A 22,887-nucleotide genomic window follows, 5' to 3' on the forward strand; every position below is an offset into this window, starting at 1 on the left:
CAAACAGCAAAGCAAGTTTAGCTCCCTGCTTCACGTATTTAACTGCCTGGCTCTTAAATTGTTGGGGTTTCTGTCTTTCTGTCGTGTTTTGCTCTGTCCCTGCCTTCTTTTTTTTCCTTTGTTTATTTTAAAGTAAAGACAGAGAACACAGTATGACATTAGTGGAGATTATACCTTGTTATCTAAAACTGTCTGGTAACACACAGAGTTCACCGTGTACAGAATATATACTCTTTCCAGTGCTTTCTGCTTTTTGGAGGGAGAATTATATACATACACTGACTGGAAAAAGGCAATCCAATAGTCTTCTATATTCATTTGATAAACGTGTTTGATTTTTCTGAATGTTCTGCGACTTACAGGTATTTCGTAGTTCTTTAAATGAATGCACATAATGCGCAGCTATGCACAGTGTCCTGAGCCTGTCTTGTCTGCAGGTGTTTATGGCACAGATCCAGTTATCAAGATATTACCTGTAAGAGAAGAAAGATGACCATGTGAGTAAGAGACAAGACAGGGATAAAAAGATCTAGGTCCTCTTCCTGACCAACCCTAGGGATCATATGAGCTTGTTTCTTTTGAAGGGACATTTTGTTTCTTAAAAGTTATGTGAGGCTGTGTTTACCTCCCCTACCTCTTAACAGCTCAGATCATTACAAAAGAAACTATGCATACAGCGGATTTTTTACAGCTACAGCTGATTTTCATTGCTTGGATTTCCTATTTTTCTGGGTTGGGATGATGGAAATAAAATAAATGCCTTTATACTTTTTTGAGTTGTGTTTCAGACTCTGAGGTCACATTTGTAAAAACAATTATTGTAGAAGAATTGTGGAAAACCCATATTGGTTTTTAGACCTTGGAAAAATGAGATTTTATTAAAAATACAGTTTTGCGCAAGATCACTATGTTGCTATCTCTTAAACCCCGTATGCTTTGGTGTCCCAATTATAAAAATGAAATACTGGCAGTTTCGTGCACCAGACACCTAGAGTGCTCTAGCGATGCAGAGAGTATTTCATCTCCTTTACTGGGGTACAAAATATGATACTTCTCAAAATTTCCATTGCTATATCAATAACATTTAAAGGAAAGTCTGTGTAAAGGAAGAGGCTGTAATCTTTCCCCCCAGAGATCCAATTCTCAGTCTGAGATAACCTCAGAACCTGATTCCCTTGGGGCGTTGATGAATCTGATTTGGCATAACCTTTTGCAATATGAATCGTCCCATTGACTGCAAGAGGACAGCTCATGTGCTTTACGATAAGCATCTGCGGAAGTGTTTAGCCGGACAGGGGCAATGTTTTAACCGCTTGGCTGGACTCAGCTCTCGGTGAACTATTTTTTAAAAGGAACAAGTAAGATTTTTCAGGGGTCTCAGTGACCAAGAACAGTAAAATTATTCCTTGCAAAAGACTTGTAAAACTACCTTTAGGCTTACACTGAGGCAGAAAGCATGAGTTGTCTTTTCCTCTCAGGCTCAATCATCAGAAAAAAAACAGTATCTGTCTGCCTTTCTTGTTCTCAATCTCTTTCACTCTTAAAATAGCCACTTTGTATTTCTTGCCCTGCCACCTAAAGAGCAGCCAATTTGCTTGCTTTTTGTGACTTACACTGCAGTGCTCAGACCCATGGGGGCACCCAGGAGTCCCAGAGCAGCCCCTCCCATCTTGACACCCATTTGGCCCTCTTCAGTACCGGGTTAATCTGACTCTCACTGTTTAAGAGAGACCTGCATAAAACAGGAAAGGGCTTTACGAGGAAGTGCCAAGCCTGCCGTTGAGACCTAATGCAGGGCCACTGTGATGAACTGTTACCCGTGTTGGTTGGTTGATTTTCTGTCTCCTCCTTGTCCCCCCTTTCCTTACACAGTGTCAAGTCCTGCTTCCAGAACATGGAGATTTGCAAGCGGCGGGTGAATATGTATGACACAGTGAACCAGAGCAAGACGCCATTCATCACCCATGTAGCCCCGAGCACATCGACCAACTTGACCATGACTTTTAACAACCAGCTGAACACAGTCCACAACCAGGTAAGGGCATCAGTCAGAAGCAGCCAGTGCTTGAAACGTTTACGTCAGTAGGGTCTAGAAGATGAAAAGCAAAGTAGCATCCCATTTAACATGCCTGCAAAAAGATGGTACTTTTTTACTCTCCTTCCTCTGCTCTTCCTCATTCTCTTTTCTTCAGGCAAGTGGTAATCTTGTGACATTTTGCGCAATGGTGAAGTGTTGCTCTCATTGTTTATATTGTTGTTGGGGGTGATAAATCCTGCTTACTTAGGAAGTTGCTATGGGGAAAAGCGCATTAGTCCCTTAATGCAGCAAGCAGGACTGCACTCCCTGGGTCAGGCAAAAGTATTTGTGATCTTACAGCACTTCTTCAAATGGAAGTAAAAGAATTTAAACACTTCTATAACAGACACAGCACTGTAACTGATCAACAGGAAGGAAGAGTTTAGTGGTAATGTTTATTCTTATCTCTCATTGGTTTTACTCCAGGTGCCACAGTTGACGTGGGGACCCTGTGCATGTATCCCCACTCTGAACACATTGCACTCTGGTGGGCTCTGGCTTTGTAATCATGCTTTGGACTCTTGTATTAGTTTTACAGGCCCCAGTGTTGGGGGGTGCTGAGCTGACAAATTTTATGTGACTAGCAGGCTAAGTTGTTTACTGCGGTACTGTATTACAACACTGAAAGGAAACTGGAGGGATAGCACTCTAGGAGACTGAAGCTCAAGAAATAGCTGCTGCCTTTTAAGCCTGTTGGGAACAGGCTGCTCAATATGCACTCTAGAGATTGCGGGTGGCATTTTGGAAATGGTGCTTGGAAAACAAGGGAACTAAAGGAGTCTGTGTAGATGTACAGGGTGTTCCTGTGTCACTCAGAAAACCAGACTTCATTACTCAGTTCTCGATACATGTGATCACAGAAGGTCTTTTGGAACAATTTGTTAAGCAGATGCAGACAGAGAAAGGTCATGGCTTGGTGTGATAGGGTATGTTACAAACACTGGTTCCCTTTCTTGGCTGTTTCTGAGATGCTGACTAAGAAATGCGTACTACATGCTCCCCTAGGCCCCAGCTGCAGGGCAGAGACACCATTTGTACCACAGTTGCTAGTAGGAAATGCAGGCTTGCTTTCGTTTCCTCACAAGTCACTTGATGTTAAGATTGGCTGTTGGCTGGGGAGGTCCATGGTAATCTCTGAATTCTCATAAGGGATGTGTCTTGTGAGCAGAAGCGGTATCTCCAGTGTTCCTAGAAGAAGTGGTAGAAGCATTTCCAGGAAGGGTGTTTTAATTTGAACAAGCTCTAAACCTTTCACCGTTCTCTTCAACATACCAGTCACCTTGGCTCTCTGGTGCTCCCTGTCTCTGCAAAGTATCTGGGGATTGTCTCCTTCCAGTTGCAGCTCCTGAGATTAGGAGTGTGGGAGCTGTCGTGGTTGCTGCTCGGTGTGTTGCACAGGGGAACAGATTGCGCTTCTCTGCCTCTGCACAGAGAGGGGAGGAGGAGGAGGAGGAAGTGTTTCGCCATCGCATCCCTCGAGGCTGTGGTCGTGGCTGTGGCAGTGCAGCATGGGTACCCTTCCCAGGCCCAGTGGCAACCAGGGCAGCACGAAATGCTGAGCCTGCTGCCTCCTGCAGCGTTGATCAAAGCCTCATCCTGGGTTTGTATGTTCACCATGAGAAAGTGTTGTCTCGCCTCTCTCCAGCAGTGATGCTGGTGCATTTGGATGGAGGAGAAAGGTGGGTTCTGGTCTGGTAGAGCCTAGTTGCCCAGACACGAATGCTAAGGGCATATTTTTATAGAGCAGTGGCAGAGCTGTTTAGGGGTTGTTTGTCTGCAACTGTTACAGACTCAGTCCAAATAAAAAAAAAACAAATCACCCTAAGATTCCTAGATGTTTTGCAGAACACTGGGCTGATTTTTGTGGCTTTGCAACATCCCCTGCTGGAGTTTCGCTCTGAGAGATTTTAAAGTCAAACCAAGCAGTTTAGACTTCGAAAGTATTATTTTTACCTACTGTTATGTGTTCTAATTCCTTCAAATTCAAAACATAATTCAAGGGGCATGTGCCATCTTAGATACAAAGTAGAGGAAAGGCTGGAATGAGTCTCCACTCTCGGGATGAGTCTTCACAGGGCATGGAGGTGCTGAGTTTCTTTTACCTAAGAAATGTGAGCTTCCAGAGCTATGTGCATGATGAGAGAACAACATGATTGGGGGATAGTAACATTTGCTGAACCCATCTTCTGTATGCTGCAAATCAGAGCCAGTTGGGAGATAAATGGGGCTACAGTTCTGTTTTGGAGAACGCGCTATGTCTCTGAGCAGTACACAGCAGCGCTGCGTGGCCCGAGGTCCCGTGGCATGGTACAGCTGTGGTTACTCAGGCAGATTGTGCTCCTTTCCCTGTTGCTGCCCTTGCCTCTGTGCTCCTCGGTGTCCTGTTCTACCCCTTATTTTGTTTTGGTTTGCTAGTTTGGTTTTTTTTTTTTTTTTGCTTTATCTTACACTATTTTGCTTTTTTATTTTGTTTTTGGATTTTGCTTCTTCCAACGTACCCATCTCCCTCATTTTTTGTTTGTTTTTGTTTAATTCCCGTCATTCCTTTAGACCACCAACCTGGCTCCCACCTCCTCCAGTGCCACTATTTCCTTAGCCAACCCCGAGGTCTCCATACTAAATTACCAATCTGCACTCTACCAGCCCTCAGCGGCGTCCATGGCTGCGGTGGCCCAGCGGAGCATGCCCCTGCAGACAGGAACAGCGCAGATCTGTGCCCGGCCTGACCCCTTCCAGCAAGCTCTCATCGTCTGCCCACCAGGCTTCCAAGGTAAGTAACAGCCTTGCCAAGTCTTGGCCAGTCGCTGCTCCCTCCCTGCCGCTGTTTCTTCTAGCTCTTGGTGGAAACAAGCTTCCTTAGTGCAGAGCATATTTACAGGCCAGCATTTTTTCTACCATAAGAGCAATGAGGTTGTTGCAGATAGAAATATTTGCAGCAGCAGAGGATCTTGCAGGCACCTCCAACATCATGGGTTGGAGGTGACTGGTCTAAAACAGTGGGGCAGGCACTGTGGAAGGGGTTGGGGGAGAATACGTGATATTTGTCATCCTTTGCCTTGAACAGCGTTTAAGGCTCTTCTGCCTCACTTCGGTGAACTTGAAAACTTGCCCCCACAGCAACGATAAATCAGTGCATAAATAACGGGTTCATCACTTTTCAGGGATTTGGTTGTTAAAAGGGGGACTCAGGAGGCTAATGCAGCAGGGAGCGTGGTGCTGGTGGAGATGAGGGTTTGCCCGTGTAACAGATGCTCATCGCCATTTATCAGTACAATTCCTTCAGCTCCAGCCCTGCTGCAAACAGCTCTGCCTGTGTATACCAGTGGCAGGTACCATTGCCAGACAACTTGGGTGATGATCAGATTTAGCCACTTGTCCTTCTCTTGACTTTACACACTGTAGCAATTTGGAAAAACTGGCCAAGTATCTGTAGGAAGTGGACTAAATAGACCTTGGTTCAGCCGGTGCAACTTCTGCTCTTTATTTCTACAAGCGTGTCTGCGCAGCAGTCTCTAGGCACTTGTTAAATGTCCTGCAAGATCATCAAAGCTCTTTTGAACTAGGGGAGTTTAGCTAGACCTCTTCTACATAGTTAAAATGCATCTCAAGGGTTTGACTTCAAAAATGTATTGCTAGAATATGTAAGCTAACATCTTCCACTTGCTGTCTTGAGAAAGCTCTAAAGCAGAGGAGGTAGCACAGACTGTGTCACGCACTAAGGTGGTGGAGAGGGAAGTTTCCTCCAGCTCAGTTAGGTTAATGCGTGGCTGAGTCAGCAAGGGTTGGAGTTTGGGGTGTGCTAGATTACACGGTCAAATCAGAGCCTTTTAAATACAAGTCCTGAGAAGCTGTGCAAGAGAAAATCGCCTATTCCCATCAAGGCTGAGTGAGTGCACAGTTCTGGATTCCCATCCTGCTGTCGCACCTGGGTCACAGGAGAGCATTCTCACATAACAATGGGTTTGGGCTGGCAAGGACCATTTTCTGTTGTCAAAACAGAGAACATGGGGGAAGAGAAGCCATTCCTTCCCCTTTCTTCCTTTTCTCCCTGTACACATTGTATTGAGATGTTTCCCAGGGATTTGAGGTACCCTAAAAATATGAACTCAGTTAATCTGTTAATGTCTTTGAAAATGTCTTTTCTGCACCCTTATGCATATATCATGTTTATCAACATTTGATGGACATCTTTGGGCTGGGGTGGAATATGTGGGACTCTGAGAGCCCGATTTCTCGGAGGTACTGAACACTGCAATTTAAGTGGACATCAGCGAGTGCCCTTAGACACCTCTGAAAACCAGACCCCCGTTCCTAGCAATGCTGTTGATGACTAATGCTGTACCTTCTCTGCTGGTGGAACAGGGTTACAAGCCTCCCCTTCGAAGCATGCTGGGTATTCAGTTCGGATGGAGAACGCCGTTCCCATTGTCACTCAGGCTCCTGGGGCCCAGCCTCTTCAGATCCAGCCAGGACTCCTCGCACAGGTAAGGCACCGAGCTTGGTAGGCATTTTTTGTGGTGTTTAGCTCTTGGAGGCTGAGGAGAGTAGCTTTCTTTGAGGGCCTTCTGTGGTGCAGTTTGGAGACTTGGGCAGCCATATAAGGGTCTCCAGCCTTCTCTGAAATGTCCAAACATCCCCCAGTTCATTGTTCAGCTCAAAGACTATGTCAGAGTTGCACAAGCATCTGGAAAGACCTTCTTTCCTTTTGCTTCTCCACTGGAATCGGTGGGAAGCCTCAGGGAAAGCTGTGTCAGGCCTCTGCTGAGGAGGAACCGGTCATAATCTTCCTGCATCCTCCTGAACTTGCAGTCTCAGTGGTAGTTTGTGGTCAGGAGTTCTGCTGGTGAATTGCATGCTGCTGATAAATATCTTTCATGCTTTAAGTTTGCACCCTTCTGTTTTACAAGCTGCCCCTCTGCTCTTAAGTTACAAGATAGGTGTAGGGGGCAGAGGCAAGGGCCCCACAGCCAAGGAGCTCTCCTTGTCAGCAGCACTTGTTGGCACAATTGTCCAAAATGCGTCAGGGGAAAAGCATGGTTCCTCCCAGGAAAAAAAACAAATGGGAATGGGTACCAGCAATCAGGTGCACATCCTCAATGCGAACCCCAGCTCCTCAAAAAGGAGAAGCAGTTCATCCCTCCTTGTGCTGGCTTCAGTGAATCTGCCCCTACTGGTTTTCAGCTGGTGCCATGGCACCTCTGCCAGTATCAAGCATGTTTCTGGCAGCCAAAAAAAAAGCACCCAGTATACTTAGTATTAAGTTGTGCAGCCTGGAAAAGATGACCTACAAGTCAAAAATGCATGCCTCTGACTCAGGATGGGTTGATCTGCCATGCTTCCATTAATGCCAGCGCGTTCGTACGCAGTCAAGTACCAGCAGACTTCAGGGTTTATGCCTGTGCATTGCCAGGGTAAGACTGCTGGTGCAATTGCCTTTCTTTGCCAGCTGCCAGTCGCGCTTATCTGGTGAAGACAGATCGAAACACAACTTGCAGCCTGTGTGATTTCCATTAGCTAATGTGCCCTGCCCCTTCCCAACAGTCTTTGTTAAAGGGCTGTCTGAAACATCGAACCTATCTCTGTTGCAGCCTGTCGTAACAACCTACATGGGCCAGCTCTCTTGTTTAGTAGGAAAGGAGAGACGAAGAGGCAGGGGAAACAAAAACAATGGCAAAGCGAGCAGCAGTCTGTGCAGGCACGGTTGCAGGCACCTATTGCTTGTGCAAGAAGTCAGCCAAGGCAGTGGGTGAAGGAGGTGACAGAGCTTTGCACGCCCCCGCCATTCTGCCAGGCCTCCTGAGGTGTGCTGTTACATGGGGCTTGAAGGCATGAGGGTCGGGACTGAAGCATCCCAAAGGCAGCAGGATCCTGAAAGTTCTTGAGACCACCAGCCCCTTCTTTCTTCTCAAGGTGGCCTTGCTGGGGTCACCGTGCAGTCTGTGGGAGGGAGGGAATGTTCAGAAGAACCTTTGCTACCAATTTCTGTGCTGCCCCTGCTACGTGAACTCCCATTTCGTGGGCTGCCCCTGTTGTACTTTATACTGACGTTTTATTCACTGTCACTTCCACAAGGGAATTTAAGCTGTTTCTGAGAAACACTCCTCCCTTGCATAGATTTCTAATTTTTGATTTAATAAAAGAGAGGCAGTCTGCCTGTTGATGTATCTGTCTGTCTCATGTGATGAGAAATGCTAGCTGCCGCTCTGATGGCAAGGCGCTCTGATTGATGCCGGTGGCATCTGGTGTCCGCAGGCCTCGCTCGGTTCGGGCTGAGCAGCTGGTCTGATAAACAAATCTGTACCCAATTCCAGTTTCCTGAATGGAAAAACACAGCTTCTTTGTAATGCATTGTAGTCACATCTGATCTCTGAGCGGCTGTGTGTGTCTCTTTCAGCAGAGAGCTATTCCTCTCATGCACAGCTGCTTATCTAATGCTCTTCAGACCGGACCGTGCAATTGCTCCAACTTCTAGAGGGACTGTCCCCGGCAGAGAGCGTAGCGCCTCCGGAGCCTGCTTCTGTCTTTTCACCCGCGTTATTTGTCCCCCTGGTTAGGCATGATGCTGCTCCTTGTGCTCCCAGCACTGTGTAGTGCCATTGAGCTTTCTCCCCTGCCCAGCACGCGGCACAGGTCGCTGTGCTTGACCGCATCAGGATGGCTGTGGCTGGGAAAACCTTACTGCATCCCAGCGCAGCCAGCGTCCAGCTCTCCCTGTGCATTTTTTACGAGACCAGCAGTCCCGGAGGAGGGACAGGGGAAGGAGCTCCAGGAGCTGGAGGGACCCAGGGCAGAGGCAGTGATGGATTTTGAGCATCATCTCTGGCAGCCGTGTGTCTGCAGCCCATGGCGTGGAGCTAGACAGAGCGAGCAGCCTGCAAGCTGCAGAGCCAGTGCTGAAAGTAACTTATTTGTAACTTCGCTGGGTCTATTTTCACTCTCTCAAGCAAGTGTTGGTCCACATACTGTATGCACAGAGACCAGTGAAAGGAGGCTGATCCTGTCTTTACTAATAGCTCTCTGCAGCTTCAGATCTCAAAAGAGACAAAGCTGTACAGTTTTCTGGCAGGCTTCCATGACGCGACCTAGAACTGTCCCCTGTCCTTGAATAACGCCCTGAATTCTTGATTTTCTCTCCTTTTAACTCCTTCCCAACAACACTTCTTCCCACGGAGGTCCTGCCACTGGCTTTCAGAACAAACACGCTTATTCCATTAGTTGTTCTTGCTCTACATCCGAAGTGGGAGCTCCATTGCACCGGGGGACCCACCACCTCCCAAACGCAGGGGCCAGCGTGGCGCTCCGCCATGGCGGCACAATTTCGCAGTAATGCAATAACCGAGAACAGGCTGTGGCTGCCGGCACAAGCCTCCCGTGTGTAAGCACAGTGCAGTGTGCTAGTGGATCAGCCTAGACAAGTCTTATCTGCAGATTAAATGATTCAGTGGTCCTTACCTAATAAGTGAGGAATTTGTGCCTGGACCCTGACACTGCATCTAAATTTATGCGCTGCAGTTGGGAAAGGAACTTAGATTTGTTCAGTTCTCTTCCTGAAAAGGGACGAAGCTGTTTTCCCTGCAAGTATATCCAGGTAGTCCCCTAGGACTGGCTGCAACAGTAGTTTAGTCTCCTCTTTTAAATGAAAGCTGGGAAAAAAAGGAGAAGAAAAAAAAAAAAAGGAAAGCTTTTTTCCTCCCTGATCTTTTTGTGTCTTTGCCTCTTCCTCCTACCTGCTTCAAGCAGCACTGGTACGTATTTGTGGCTCCTTAGATGAAGAGCTCTCAGGAGCCCAGTGACTGTCCATCTTTTGCAGATGTTGTTGAGAGGCCTCACCGTAGCATCTAACTCAGCAACGAGGAAAATTACAAGACAGCCAAACTTTAGAGCAGACCTGGGAAAAGGGGGGTTTTCGGGGAGGGGGGTGAGGGGTACTGCTGGGTTTTTTGGGTTTTTTTGGGGGGGGGGGGTGTTGCTGGGGTTTTTTTCTTTTTTTACTGGGGGATAGGAGGCGATTATGGGGATAGTTAACAGGATTCTTGTGAGGATGGAGATGAGGACAAATGCATGCCTGGAAGTAGCCTCCCCTCTTTAAAATGTAGCCTCCTTAGAGCTGTGAGATAACACAATATGGGTCCAATATAGTGGTGCCATTTGGGACTAAGGAGGGCCGTAGCCAGTACCCGCCCCACCATTCCCCAGCCCAGGCAGTGAGAAGCTGCCGGAGCCGCCTTCAGGCAGCATGTAGCAAAGAAAGTTTCCCAAGTCAAAAAAGCAATCGTGTGACTCGTGTGTGGAGTCACTGGAGCGGGACGACCTGAGTCATGCCTGTGGCAGCGCAGCTGGAGGGATGGTTGCAGGGCAGAGCAATGGCTTAACTCACAGGGCAGAGATTTCCACCCGTGCAAGGGGGGCACCCGCTCAGAAAAAGCCAGAAAGCACGTGGAGAGGGCAGGCATGTGATGTGTAGGCATGCATGGCTCAGCTCTGCTTTGGCCAGGGGCACCTGGTGAGCTGGAAGCAGGTGACTGGGCTCCTTGGCCCGTGCAACAAGATGCTCCCTATGAGGAGCACTCGGCGACTGATGCGCATTCCCTTTTGGTATCCCCAAATTCACCTTTTTTCCCTCCTTGCAAAAGCCTTGCACCCCCCTGTTCTCTTTTCTGATCCTTGAAAAGTTCATTCTCCTTTTTAGTTCCTTTTAGTTCCTCAAGTTCTTTAGGTCCTCTTGGGGTGGGAAGGAAAACTGGCTATAGGAGGGGGAAAGTAACAATGGGACCATCGTGCCCAGCTGATCTGGAGAGTCGAAAAGGTGCTAAAGAGTTTGATGTTTGGGTTGAAATGCTGACCAATTTCAATCCCTCCCATTCCCAGTTTAACCTAAAACACAGCTGCTGCTTTGGACAGCGAGGATTCTTTTTCCCCTCCTTTGCGCTCTCTATTTTGATAACTTTTACTGCTTTTACTGTGGTTTCCTAACAGTATTTGTCATCTATGACTGAAAAGTGGTAAGAGCTAGGTACTATGACCATGATCGTTATTAGGAGCCCCAGCTGAGCACGGACCACCGCTCACGCTCAGTGTATGACGCCTCTTGTTAAGAAGTTGTTTTCCCTCTGTCCGACAGCAAGCGTGGCCCAGTGGCACTCAGCAGATCCTGCTCCCTCCCGCCTGGCAGCAGCTGACCGGGGTGGCCACCCACACTTCTGTCCAGCACGCGACCGTCATCCCGGAGTCCATGGCGGGCACCCAACCACTGGCAGACTGGAGGTAAAGTGGAGGCGCTTGGAGGCTCCCTGAAGTACCCACCAGAGCTGGAGGAGGCATGAGAAGAGCTGGGGTGGGAGGGATGGGGACCCATGAGTCTGCGGAGCGGGAGGAGAAGGGCAGGAGGCTGCAGCCTGCAACCCCCCTGTCTCAGAGCTATGGGTGGTTCTCCATTGCCCGTCCCTGAAGCGGAGTGCTGTGCCCACGCCGCTCCTTTCAGTCGCTTCCCTGGGGAAAACGCTCCTTCCTGGGGGGACTGGGAGCCCAACAGGCCCTGGAGGGGAGGGTGCCTCAGTGACGGCGGTGGGAGCCTGTGAAAGAGCCTGCTGAAGAGCCGCCAGCTGCATTTTAAAACATGTGCCTGTCTCCCCCCTTTGCAGAAACACCCACGCTCACGGCAGCCATTATAACCCCATCATGCAGCAGCCCGCGCTGTTAGCTAGCCATGTGACTCTCCCCGCAGCCCAGCCCGTCAACGTGGGTGTTGCTCACGTCATGCGCCAGCCGCCCGCCGCCGCCACCTCCGCCAGGAAGAGTAAGCAGCACCAGTCGGCACCCCGGTGAGTGTGCACGGCTCCCGGCGCTGGCGTTGGTCGTGGCGTCGGCAGGAGTCCGTCCCTGGGCTGTCCTGAGTGCAGCCCTGCAGTGCAAGCGTGCTGACGAGGGTGGCATTCACTGACATCTGCGGGGCAAAATGAAGTTTGTTCCATGGCCCGCGAGTGAATAGATGACGCTTTTTGTGACCGAACTCTTTGCTGCCTCACCTCTTCTGGACCCAAGTTGGGGGAGCAGGGGTTAAGAGGTAGTCAGGTGCATTTTATACCCAGTGAGCATCATTTTGTGCAGGAGTTAGTGGCTGGAGGGGATGCAGGATGGGAGACTCGGGCCCTGTTTGTGTAGCTCGTTACACCGCTGTGATTACCTGAGGCCTTGTAGTCATTGTAATTAAAAATGTAGCTATATTCTCAGGTCAGCGTGGTGCAATGCCCAGTTGCCACACCTTTTCTTACCACATCATCATGAAGAAGCACTCCCGCAGTGCAGTGTCTGCATTTCCACAGGGTGCTGCACCCCCAGGGGACCGCATCTTCGGGAACACGTGCCTGATGTGTGCATACAAGATCTGCCCTTTCAAAAGCAACAGGGTGATGATCTATCTTCTGAGCTTTAATGCCATGCAGAGTGGAGGACTTGGGTGGCTTTAGCCCACCTTCAAGCTCTCTAGCTCCTAACATAGGTGGTTGGTCCCTATCTTCAACTGTACATGCCAGCAACAGATACCCACACTGGCCTTTTTATAATCGTGGCAGCATAAAACAGGGAGCATTTTGTAAGGACATCTCATACAGGGACAGTCCTTAGACACGTAAATCTATTGACTCTCAGTAGGACCATTTGGCTCTGCAAGGAGGAGACTGGGTTTCGGTTCATGCTATGTTATGTGGCACAACTCAAATGATAGGATGATTGCAGTGCCTGTCACAGCCCTGTAATCTTGCCTAGAGGACAAGGCTGTTTAAGGTGTATGTGCAGCTGTTCTGGGAAAAGTCCTCTGGGCTGCAAAACTAGCACGTTTCTTTAAAAAAAAAAAAAAAAAAAACCAACAAAACAGAACAGTGCAGGGAGAGAATCAAAATGGGTCACCGCTTGTGCCGTGGCAAAAACAGAGGATCATTGTGGTTTTCCTGGGTGACTGTACTGGGGCCAGAGGAGCTCTGAGTTCACAACCAATTTGACTCTAGTTACGAGGCCACTATTTAAATCCTTCCCATTTATGTGCTCTCTACTGTTGCATTTACTTTGGGTGGGCTCCAGCTGTCTTAGTCCATTCGTAACGTAGAGCGGAGGCAGCTACATCCCCAGCAAGCGGGTGAAAGAGGGCACCTGTTGCAAGCAGTGTGCCTGTGCCGGGCCTCCCCTCGCCCTTCCCTCTCCCGGGGCAGGGTGGCAGCGCCCAGGAGGAATTGGACACTTCCAGAGCAAGGGGGTTCTACAGCTTCATTAATTGTTAAGTTTTTGTAGCCAAATGAGGAATGTGCTCCTTTGGAGAGGAGGGTACTCCACGCTGCTCATTGGTATTCAGAAAGCACTGCAAATGCTACTGTGCAGCCATTTGTTATGCAAAAGACCCTGTGTAAGTTGGTATAGTGCGATAGGTCCATAATGACTTCCTTTTGATGGATGCCACCTATTCCTTTTGTTAGCTTTCTGGCCAAGCTGAACATGCAGCCCAGGCCCCACTGTAGAACAAAACCAGAACTTTGCTTCCTTTTTGAATCTGCGAATGTTCTGCAATAGGCAGAAGAAATAAAAGGGTTTTTTTTTAAAAAAAAAAAAAGAAAGGAAGAAAGAAAATGTGGGAAATGAGTGAAATGGGCTTTAGTCAGTGTGCTTTGGTAAATATTCCCATCTGCAGACCTGTGCTGCACTTTTTGGTGGACAGGTTCTGTGTTCAGATCCCTGATCCAATTGGGCCCTTTCCAACTGTCAGGCAGGGAAGCTGAAGTAGAAAGACTGGGAAAAAACCAGGACTTGAGAATGTTTTTCTACTGCACAACGAAAAGATTGTTCTTTTCTTTGTGATTTATATATGCTGTATCTCCTGCCTCAGATGGGAATGAAATGAAACTGAGTATTTGGCCTCCCGTCTGCGTGCTCTCATCCATGGGACTCCACTATCCTAGAGGATGAAGCGTTGGGCAGGAAATGTTAATTGAAAAGATTCTTAAACAGAAAATCAAATCTTCCACTAAGAAAGGCAGTTTTCCTGATAAATGATTGCTGTTTTCCACAACAAATTCTAATTTTACCTTTAGCTTTTTCTGGAAAAAAATATCTGGTCATGATGCATCCATGCAGGATAGAGGAGAAAGGGATTATCATTTGGGTTGTTCTTCCTTCTGCAACAGCCCTACCATGCCTGCCTGTGTTTTGTATGTCTGGGCTGTGTGACCAGCCTCTACCTCCCAGCACAGACTCCTGGGAGGCAGCATTTCTCATTTGGAAACTTCTAGGGAAAACAAAATTGATTTTTTTTACTAAAAGAAACTACTTTTCAGCCAATTATATGAATAAGTCATGTGAGGCACTCTGTCCTTTGAAGAGGTGACTATGCCAATTTTGCAGTTTTCCTAGACTCCATAAATCAGTGCCACTGAATCAGAGACCAGGAATCAAAAGCCATGGCGACGGGCAACTTAAGCAAACCGAGTTTTAACCAGTTAACGACCTTTCCCATTTCCAGAAATGCATCCACCTATGAAGTTTCATCCTCTCAATCCATCAGTTCGCCTCAGCGGTCGAAACGAGTGAAGGAAAACACGCCTCCCCGTTGTGCCATGGTGCACAACAGCCCTGCCTGCAGCACCTCCGTCACGTGCGGCTGGGGCGATGTGGCAACCAGCACCACGCGGGAGCGGCAGCGGCAGACGATAATCATTCCTGACACCCCTAGCCCCGCAGTGAGTGTCATCACTATCAGCAGCGACACAGATGAAGAGGAGGAGCAGAAGCATGCACCCACCAGGTGAGCAGCGGCTCTCTGCTCTTCTCCGTGTGCAGGACAGAGAGGCAGAGCCAGAGAAGTGCTGGAGAATTCCAGCAGTTGCTGTAGGGTCCCAGGAGCTACAGTTGGGTCTCAGCACCCAGGACGTCTTTCATTTGAGAGGAAAGATGATGTGAGAGGCTAAAATACTAGCTGAGGAGTCTGCAGACTTCGGTAGTGTTCCCTACTGCGCTGTACATTTGCTGTGTGACCTTGGAGAAGTGTAGTAGTCTCTCTGTGCCATAGTCTCTCATCTGTAAGAGGAAATAATAGTTTTCTCTATCTCACAAGACTGTTGAAAGGAGACTTTAGAGATCCTATGGTGATAAGCCTCTTTAAGTCCTCTTCTTTTTTTAAAGCTGTTTAAAACAAAGAAAAAAAGAAGGGCTTGGAAGGAAGGTAGCTTAACATTTCCTCTTCTCTTTCTAAGTGATCCAGGCATCTGTAAAGAGCATTAAATGGCACCTACCATATGTGCTATTTTGCGTAAAAACGTCCTGAAAAACAGTTAGTGGTTGTGTCATAAACACTCGATAGTGGTAAATACATTGCAAGAGGTTTGGTGAGTTCTGATTGTGTTGCCAACACATCCCTCAACTATTGGCCTTAAGTGGCAGAAACTGATGGCGTTTTGACTGACTCTGCAGAGAGGCATAGATGAGGCTATAAAGACCCTGGTGACTGAGTGTGCTTCTCAGAGAATTCACTCACCGGAGTGAACGGTGCGGCCCAGGACAGCTGCCTCTGCTGATCATCTACTGTGGATGAGAGAGGACTTAATTTTCCAGGACTGTCTTCTCAGCACCTTTCATCAGATGCAGGCACTCTAGGTTTCCCATCTGATGCCAGTCACAAGACATCACTCTGCTTTGTAAGTTGTAGAGAAGTAGCCTTGCAAACAGCTGAATAATTATACCATCTTTATGTTGGTAACCGAGCTAGGAATTTTTTAACCTTATCCCTCCACTATTGTTGAGAGAGAATTATTTTTTTTTTATTTATTTAGGACATGCTCCACGGCAGATTTTCCTTTAATCACTGGAGATATCTATCTATATCTCTGCATCTCTGCACTGTATTGATAAGTGGAGCACTGCAAATGTGCACAGAACAGATGAGATGCATTTGGCCTCAAGGAGCTAAAAATCTGTAAAGAGGAGCCACATGATTCAGGCATCTAGGGCTGCAATTTGCGCCTGCCTCCTGCCAGCCACCACCGCTTCCCATTCCCCTTCTCCCAACCAGTGAACTCCACTGGGCAGCGAAAGCTCAGTGCCTCTCACATTCAGGCTTGCCGTGAATGCAATGGTTATTGTGGGGAATTGATCACAGGACAGCGTAACATTTCACTTTCAAAAAAAAAAAAATTTGCTACAGTATTCCTTAGTTTGGTAGGGAAAAGAAAGTGTGTTTCCAGAAAGAGTTGAATGAAGGTCAGCAAGGAAGTCGGGTGGACTATAAATAAGGAGCTCCCACTTCCAGGGCTCTTACGGGAAAGGAAGGGCAAGACAAAAGAGATACTAAAAACTAAGGCTGTGAGGTGGGGCAGCATGAAGAGGGCAGGTGTCTCACGGGAGCTATTTGCAAGCATGTTTACCCACGGTGCTGATCCCAGGCTTTGGGAAATTATGTGCAAATACTTATACTTACCACCTGGCTATCGTCTTGGGTCCAGAGCAGGGTGGAGGGAAGAGCTGGGATCCTGCAGCCACTTCAGCTAATGGTTGCCTCCTCTGCTTCAACTTTGCTGCCATCTGACCGGTTTCTTCACTCGGCACCTCTCCAGGGAGACAGACAGAACAAAGTTCTGGAAAATGTCTGGAAATCAAGTTGGGAGTTTGGGGTATTTAAATACTTGGGCAAGGTCTGCCGAGGGGTTAGGAAAGTAGTCCCAGGAGCCAGACTTACATAAACAAACTGGCTTTGATATGACTAAAGCATATTCAGGACACGTTCCTGCCTGGGATCAGATCCCTGGCTACTTTTTGTATCCATATGGCATATCTATACAGAGTGCCAGTGCGGCAGCATTCCTGGAAGGCCAAAGCTTAAGAGCTAGATTTAATTTCTGAGCCATGTAGAGACATTTTGCGCAGACATGGGCTGTTCTCGGCCACCTTTTGGAATTCCAGAGTGAGTTAAATTGCCTGTGCAGATGTAACCAGAGCGAGTGGAGAATTAGGGGCAGAGACACAGATGGAAAACAGCATGTCCAGAATGAGAATTTTTGGTTAAAGTCTCCAGGAGAGTGAAATCAACTCTTTCAGTGCCTTTTGACCTGGGCATATCTAAGATCAGATTCTCAACTGGAGTAAGAATGTAGCTTCCAGTCAAGGAAGTGTATGAGCATTTAATACCAATGAACTTTGCCACTGCCAAAGTTGACGTCTTTTCCACTGAAATCACATCACATTTAGGAAAGTAACCCCAAGTTTTCTTCTGTATTATTTTGGCTCCAAGCAAAATGGGAGTGACAGTGAAGTATGTTCTTTACAGTAATCAGTGCCCAAATGTTCAGAATCTGAGTTGAAAACGAAACCATGCAAAGAATGCATCGTCTCACCCATATTTATGCAAATATTGCCCTGTTGGGCAATCGCTGTGGTGTGGGGGTGAAAAATAAAGAATAACTTGAAACACGTTATTGGTCACATCCTAACATATTAGCTTTTTCTAGATTAGAATACAGAAATTGTACGGCACTTGACAGATCAAAGTTAATTGCCTGATCCCATCTTATTGATAGCAGCAGTGGTATCTTTGCGTAACTTCACTGATGTTGGATCAGCTCCTGAATTTGCTACAGCACTTCCTTCTCTTATTTCCTGTGAGGCTGGAAAATTCTCTTTGACCCGTGAGACTAAAAGTGTTTATTTTATTGATTGCTCAGCAAAGAGAGATTAGAGCTACCTGTGGTTGTGAGAAGTAGTAGATCCTTCGACGACGTAAGAGTTTGTAAGTCTCAGTTTAAGAAGGACTGGTAATGCTGATAAAATATGATACTGCTGATGCAGTAAAGGAGCCCTACAGCTTGGATTTATTCCAACAGAAAAGCCTTTCTCTAATACCAGAACAGCAGAGAGAGCTTTTCTAGTACAGGGGATGCAACTTCTTTATTGTCGAAAGAAAAAATCTGAAGAATTCGGTGTGATATGGGCAGAATTTTCCTTTTCCTAATGAAAAGCACAGATGTTCAAGTAGGATGCTCATGAAATACCAGCTGACCAGGCAGGCAGGCCAGCATGTTGCTCGTTCTTTGCTCACATGTGTTTTGCACTGTTGATGAGTGTAGCTTGGTGTAATCTTTTTAAAATCAGCAGTCATCTGAAAATGTTTGGCATCTGTTGGGAAAAGGTGCTGGGGAGGTGGTGCAAGGTGGGCTCTGGAAGACCTGCTGGATGGAGCCTTGTCAAAGGGGGCCATCTACTGGGCCCCGGCCCCATGCCTGGGGTGAAATCACAGAGGAGGGACCTCAGGTACAGTTCGGCAGGGACAGTCGTCAGAGAAATGGTCAGAGATTTTCAGGGGGCACATTCCTGATTTAAAAAGTCAATTTGTCAAAACCAAGGCTTTTTGTAGGCTACATTGAGATTTTTCTAGTAATATCCCTGACACAGTGAAACCTGGGGAAGCTTCAAAACTGCAAAAAGTTTTGACTTTTATTTAAGGGGGAGAAAGTGTTAGGGGATTAACTAATTAAGGGGAAGACTTCTCTTTTCTGGTTTAATGGAGGGTTTTTTTCCTTTCAAAATGTAAGCAAATAATAGGGGAAAAAAATTAAATGGTCAAAATAAAAAGGGAATGTTTTTACTGAATGAAATTGTTTTTAACTGGTTTCTGACACCCACAAAGTTTTGCATGTGACATTTTGTCCTGTAGAAAAGCAGAGAAAAATTTGCATATAAAAAGTGTTATAAGAACAGGAAATGATTTTGTGACCCTGTTTATTTATCACCAGTGAATTTTAGACTCGCAGTTCAGCATCCTTTACAAAGAGACTCTACAGGCTAAAGAGATGGTTACTGCTGCGCTGTAAGATAATACCCTGACTGTTATTTATTCTGGAAAGAAGAATTTAGGTCTAACCATTACCTATAAAGCACTGAAGAGAGTAAAAACAGAGAGTAGGCTTGATTATTTTTCTTAAGAATTTATTCCTCTTAAGTTTCTCTACTTGCTCTAGCAAGAAAGTCGAGCGGACCAACAGTGCAACTGCAGTTGCAGTAATCAGAGCACATATTCGGCAAGTAGTAGGGGTTAAGTACTCCCCAGTATGCAACTTCACATGGTGCAGTGGTTTAAATGTAAAACCTCCCTTGATTAAATATTTCTGAAAGTTCAAAGTGGAGAAAAATAAAGCAACAACTTCAACACGGAGCAGAGAAGCACAAGTGCACCCTGGGGTGGCTGAATTATGGGCAGGAGGGAGGGAGGGCACATGTGGTCCTGCGGGCAGGACACGCCGGGCTGTGCTGGTGGTGCAGCGAGGGGTATTTCTATGTCCTGTCATGAGCCGCATCGCAGAGCGTGGCAGGAGGAAGGGCTGGAAGGAAAGGCAGTGGAGGTGGCCATTGTGATGTGCCTAGATGACTTCCCATCTCGAGGAATAAGTGCAATAGCCAAGGAATACATGACTGTTTTCTTGAAACAATACAGTGATGGCCTTGCGGTGGGTGGTTTTGAGGGTGCTTCCACCCCAACGAGGCAGGAGAGCCCCTCGCTTCCCCACTGCCTGCTCTGTCTGTGCTGGTATCATAAGTAACACCTCTGCAGCTTGGCTTTCCATGGGATCCTCACACTAATCGCTGTCTTCCTGGGCAAGAAAGACTGACCACCGCTGTCACGCGGGCATACTGAGTAGCTGCCTCATGGGCCATCTTCACTGGCACAAAATCCTTGCAGGGTTGGGGTTTTTTCCCTTTTTCTTAAAATGGTAAACTATACAGTGAAGTCTCTGATTGAGTCTCACCTTTATAACTGAGCGTGAGCTGATGCAAGTTGTTGATGCACCTTTTTCACGTCGTAGTGCAATGGTGGTGAAACCTACTTCAGAGGACTTTCATTCCCCTTACGCACAGAAATCACTGGCAGGCACAAAGCAGGTGTTTTTGCCAACTTGTTGATGTGCATGTGTGAGGGTCAAAATACCATTTGTAATTCTCTTTTGACATCTAGCCTATTGTGGCTATGTTACGCTGTGCATAGTAATGCGCTGACTCCGCATAGCAATACGTTGACTAACCAGAGTCATCTGGTAAAAAGATCATCATTGCCTTCCATCTCCAGAAGACATCACTGCAATGCAAGTAATACTTAAAATAACAGAGATAGACAGTAGCTCTCAGCAAACCTTCAGCAGCAGAATCTTTACAACCTGCTAAGCAATTCAGTATATACGACTAAAATAGCTACAGCACGTGCTGTATAGCCTAGTAAAATGGCCCCAGTGTGGTACTTGATAAATATTTCTTACCATCACGAATTCACAAAGAAGGTGAGAGCAGATTAACAGGTCGGGATGGAGGTTGAGCTGAAGAGAGAGGGGCATGTTCTCAACACTGAGCTATGCATGGCATAAAATTTCAACGTGAAGAGAGCGATTGCAGTTGTAGTGTGAGTTTTTGTTGGCTGACTCTATACTTTCCTAGAATAGGTGGATTATTCTGAAGCAGCAAACTGGAAAGGTTGCATGTTATTAAGTTTTCAGAGACCTGGAACAGAATTTCTGTGATGTGATATAAAGCTAACATGCCATGGTATACATGCACACCAGTTCAAAGGCACGGGTGTGGGATGGGTGCCTTCTTCCCCCCAAGCAGAAGGCCATCTTGGTGACCTTGAGAGCTGAAAGCCTCTGTTGCTGTAGTGTCAGCCACAGTGAAAGGTTTGTATCTCTGTGGGTGAACAGAGTCGAATTGCCCCTACTAGACTCCATTTGCTTTTTCTGGGATTCTGATGTAACTTGAGATACTCAGGGAAAAAAGATCCTGTTCATGCAATACTGTCACATACTGAGCTTTTGGGCTGGGCCTTCAGCAAGTAGAAATCATCTCAAGGTGCACTGTTATAAGAGCTGTTGTCCTTGAGCTTGGCTATTTAGTTGGTTCCAATGTTGTTTTAACACTTACTTCAGAATCTTCTTTTCCTTAATTTCCTCACTTTCGTTCTCAACATCTGCCTTCGGCACTTTTCCATTAACAGTATCCGAGATGCCCACCTTAGTTTCTTGCCCTGTGCCTGTGCACAAACTGTCTTCTCTTTCCTCCATCAGACTTTTCCTTGAGATCTTTCCTTGCCGTGGGGAATAGAGACCCATGTCTGTCTCTCCTCTGTGCACTCACGAGGGTGGTGTATGTTAGAGAGCTGTCTCCGAGAGCTGCTTCTGCATGTTCAAAGGCACGGTCGTGCTCTGTGTCTACACATTGGACAGATATGAATTGTTCTGTGTCCAAGTTTGAGAACAAGCTCTTCGGGACCAGGTGGGAGTGGGCTACCACTCATAAACTAATAATAAACTTAGAAAGCAATGCATATTTTTCCAACTGCTGTTCTGAAAGGGAGGATGCAGCTCCAGCTAGTAAGGGTTAAAAAGCCTTCCTGGCTTATTGCTTTTCAGTCTGTGCAGATGGATTTGATGCCACTTTGGTACTATTCCCCCCTCCCTCCTCTGGAGAATTAAAATACACCTACCCACATAATGCAGGCAGGCACACAAGCTGACCAGGAACACATGCCGCCTCTCAACACTACTAAATCACGTATGCTGCTGCTACTGTGCTTGCAGGAGGGAAAGCAATTACCAGGCTTGGAGTCAGCTTAATAGGAAGGGGGCAAGACTTTTAATAGTATTTTTCCGTGTAAGCACAAACATCCCCAAAAGCTGTGGCTGAGTTATAGGAATACAGTAAGCTTGCTGAGTAGGCAAGTGCTGTGTCAACAGGTAAAAGCTCTCAGTCCTGCTAGTTTGTGAGCAAGGAAGGTGGTACATCAGCCTGGACCTCACACAGATAACTCCTGCATTACTGCGAGGCAGGGAGAGCATCTGAGTCCTCAGAGGGAGCTGGAAGGAGGACAGTTGCTGGCGAGCAAGAAGGCTTTGAGAAGGGGGAGTCCTAGCTCTTCTGGGTTGAAATTTCAAAAGCCCCCGTTTCGGCTTAACGTGTATCTCTAAGCCTGTGAATCAACTGATTTTCAGTGTGAGTTGGTCCTTTGATGCTTTTGAAATTCCCACCCTTAATCTCTCAGGCAGGCTGCAGTACAGCAGGTGCTGAGCTCTGGGCATGTGAATAGTCCCGACTGTCTGCTCTGCCGGCTCCGATGTTAACTGCAGTCGTTACCTTTCCTAAAGACAAAAATCCAGGTGCTTTTGATAGGACTCCTCATGCACTTGAAATGATGCAGCCTGCTGAATCGAGAGGCTAATCACTTAGGCCCTAATCCTGCAAATATTTACCCATGTGCTTTAGCTCTGTTACTGGAATAGTCCAGCCAACTTTGGTGGATGACGTACTAGTAGTGCTAAGTACTTGCGTAAGGTCTGGCAGGACCACAGCTCTGGTTCTTCTCCGTTTCCCATCCATGAAATGAGTTTAATATCCTGCTATGGTCCCTTTCTCTGGAAAGGTTTGGGTTTGGAGTCACTTACTTGTTCAACAAAACATACTTACTTGATTTTTCTTATTGTAACCAAGGAGCTGTAAGACTTTGAAGGAGAAGACTCCTCATGGTCCCTGCTTTGACAAGCCCTCAATCAAATTGATGAAAAATATGTCCATTCTAAAACAAAAAATAGCACAGATAACACAGAAAAATACCTTTCCAGTTCCACAGCTCAGCCTTCTCATGTCAAGTGTCAGCCAAGAGCAAGTATTTCCAGTTCAGCAGCTCAGCCACTTATGTAGGGAAGGGACTGTAAAAGAATAGCTAGACCTTATCACTTGTCAGAAAACTCTTCAGTGACTTGATTTTTCTTTATAAAATGTAATAACTGTCAGAGGTAGAGAAT

At 46.9% G+C, this 22,887-nt stretch overlaps 1 protein-coding gene across 1 annotated transcript in view; it reads left to right on the plus strand.

Annotated features, from left to right (window-relative positions):
• Positions 1-22,887, plus strand: part of HIPK2 (homeodomain interacting protein kinase 2) — a 132,319-nt gene that overhangs the window by 103,792 nt on the left and 5,640 nt on the right. The window contains exons 7-12 of the mRNA XM_075728047.1: positions 1,873-2,035; positions 4,628-4,847; positions 6,440-6,561; positions 11,199-11,341; positions 11,719-11,898; positions 14,583-14,864. Coding sequence (XP_075584162.1) covers positions 1,873-2,035; positions 4,628-4,847; positions 6,440-6,561; positions 11,199-11,341; positions 11,719-11,898; positions 14,583-14,864 — 1,110 coding nt within the window. The remainder of the gene's footprint in view (positions 1-1,872; positions 2,036-4,627; positions 4,848-6,439; positions 6,562-11,198; positions 11,342-11,718; positions 11,899-14,582; positions 14,865-22,887) is intronic.

Source organism: Pelecanus crispus, chromosome 1 (genome assembly GCF_030463565.1).
Source record: "Pelecanus crispus isolate bPelCri1 chromosome 1, bPelCri1.pri, whole genome shotgun sequence".
NCBI classification, from domain to species: Eukaryota; Metazoa; Chordata; class Aves; order Pelecaniformes; family Pelecanidae; genus Pelecanus; species Pelecanus crispus.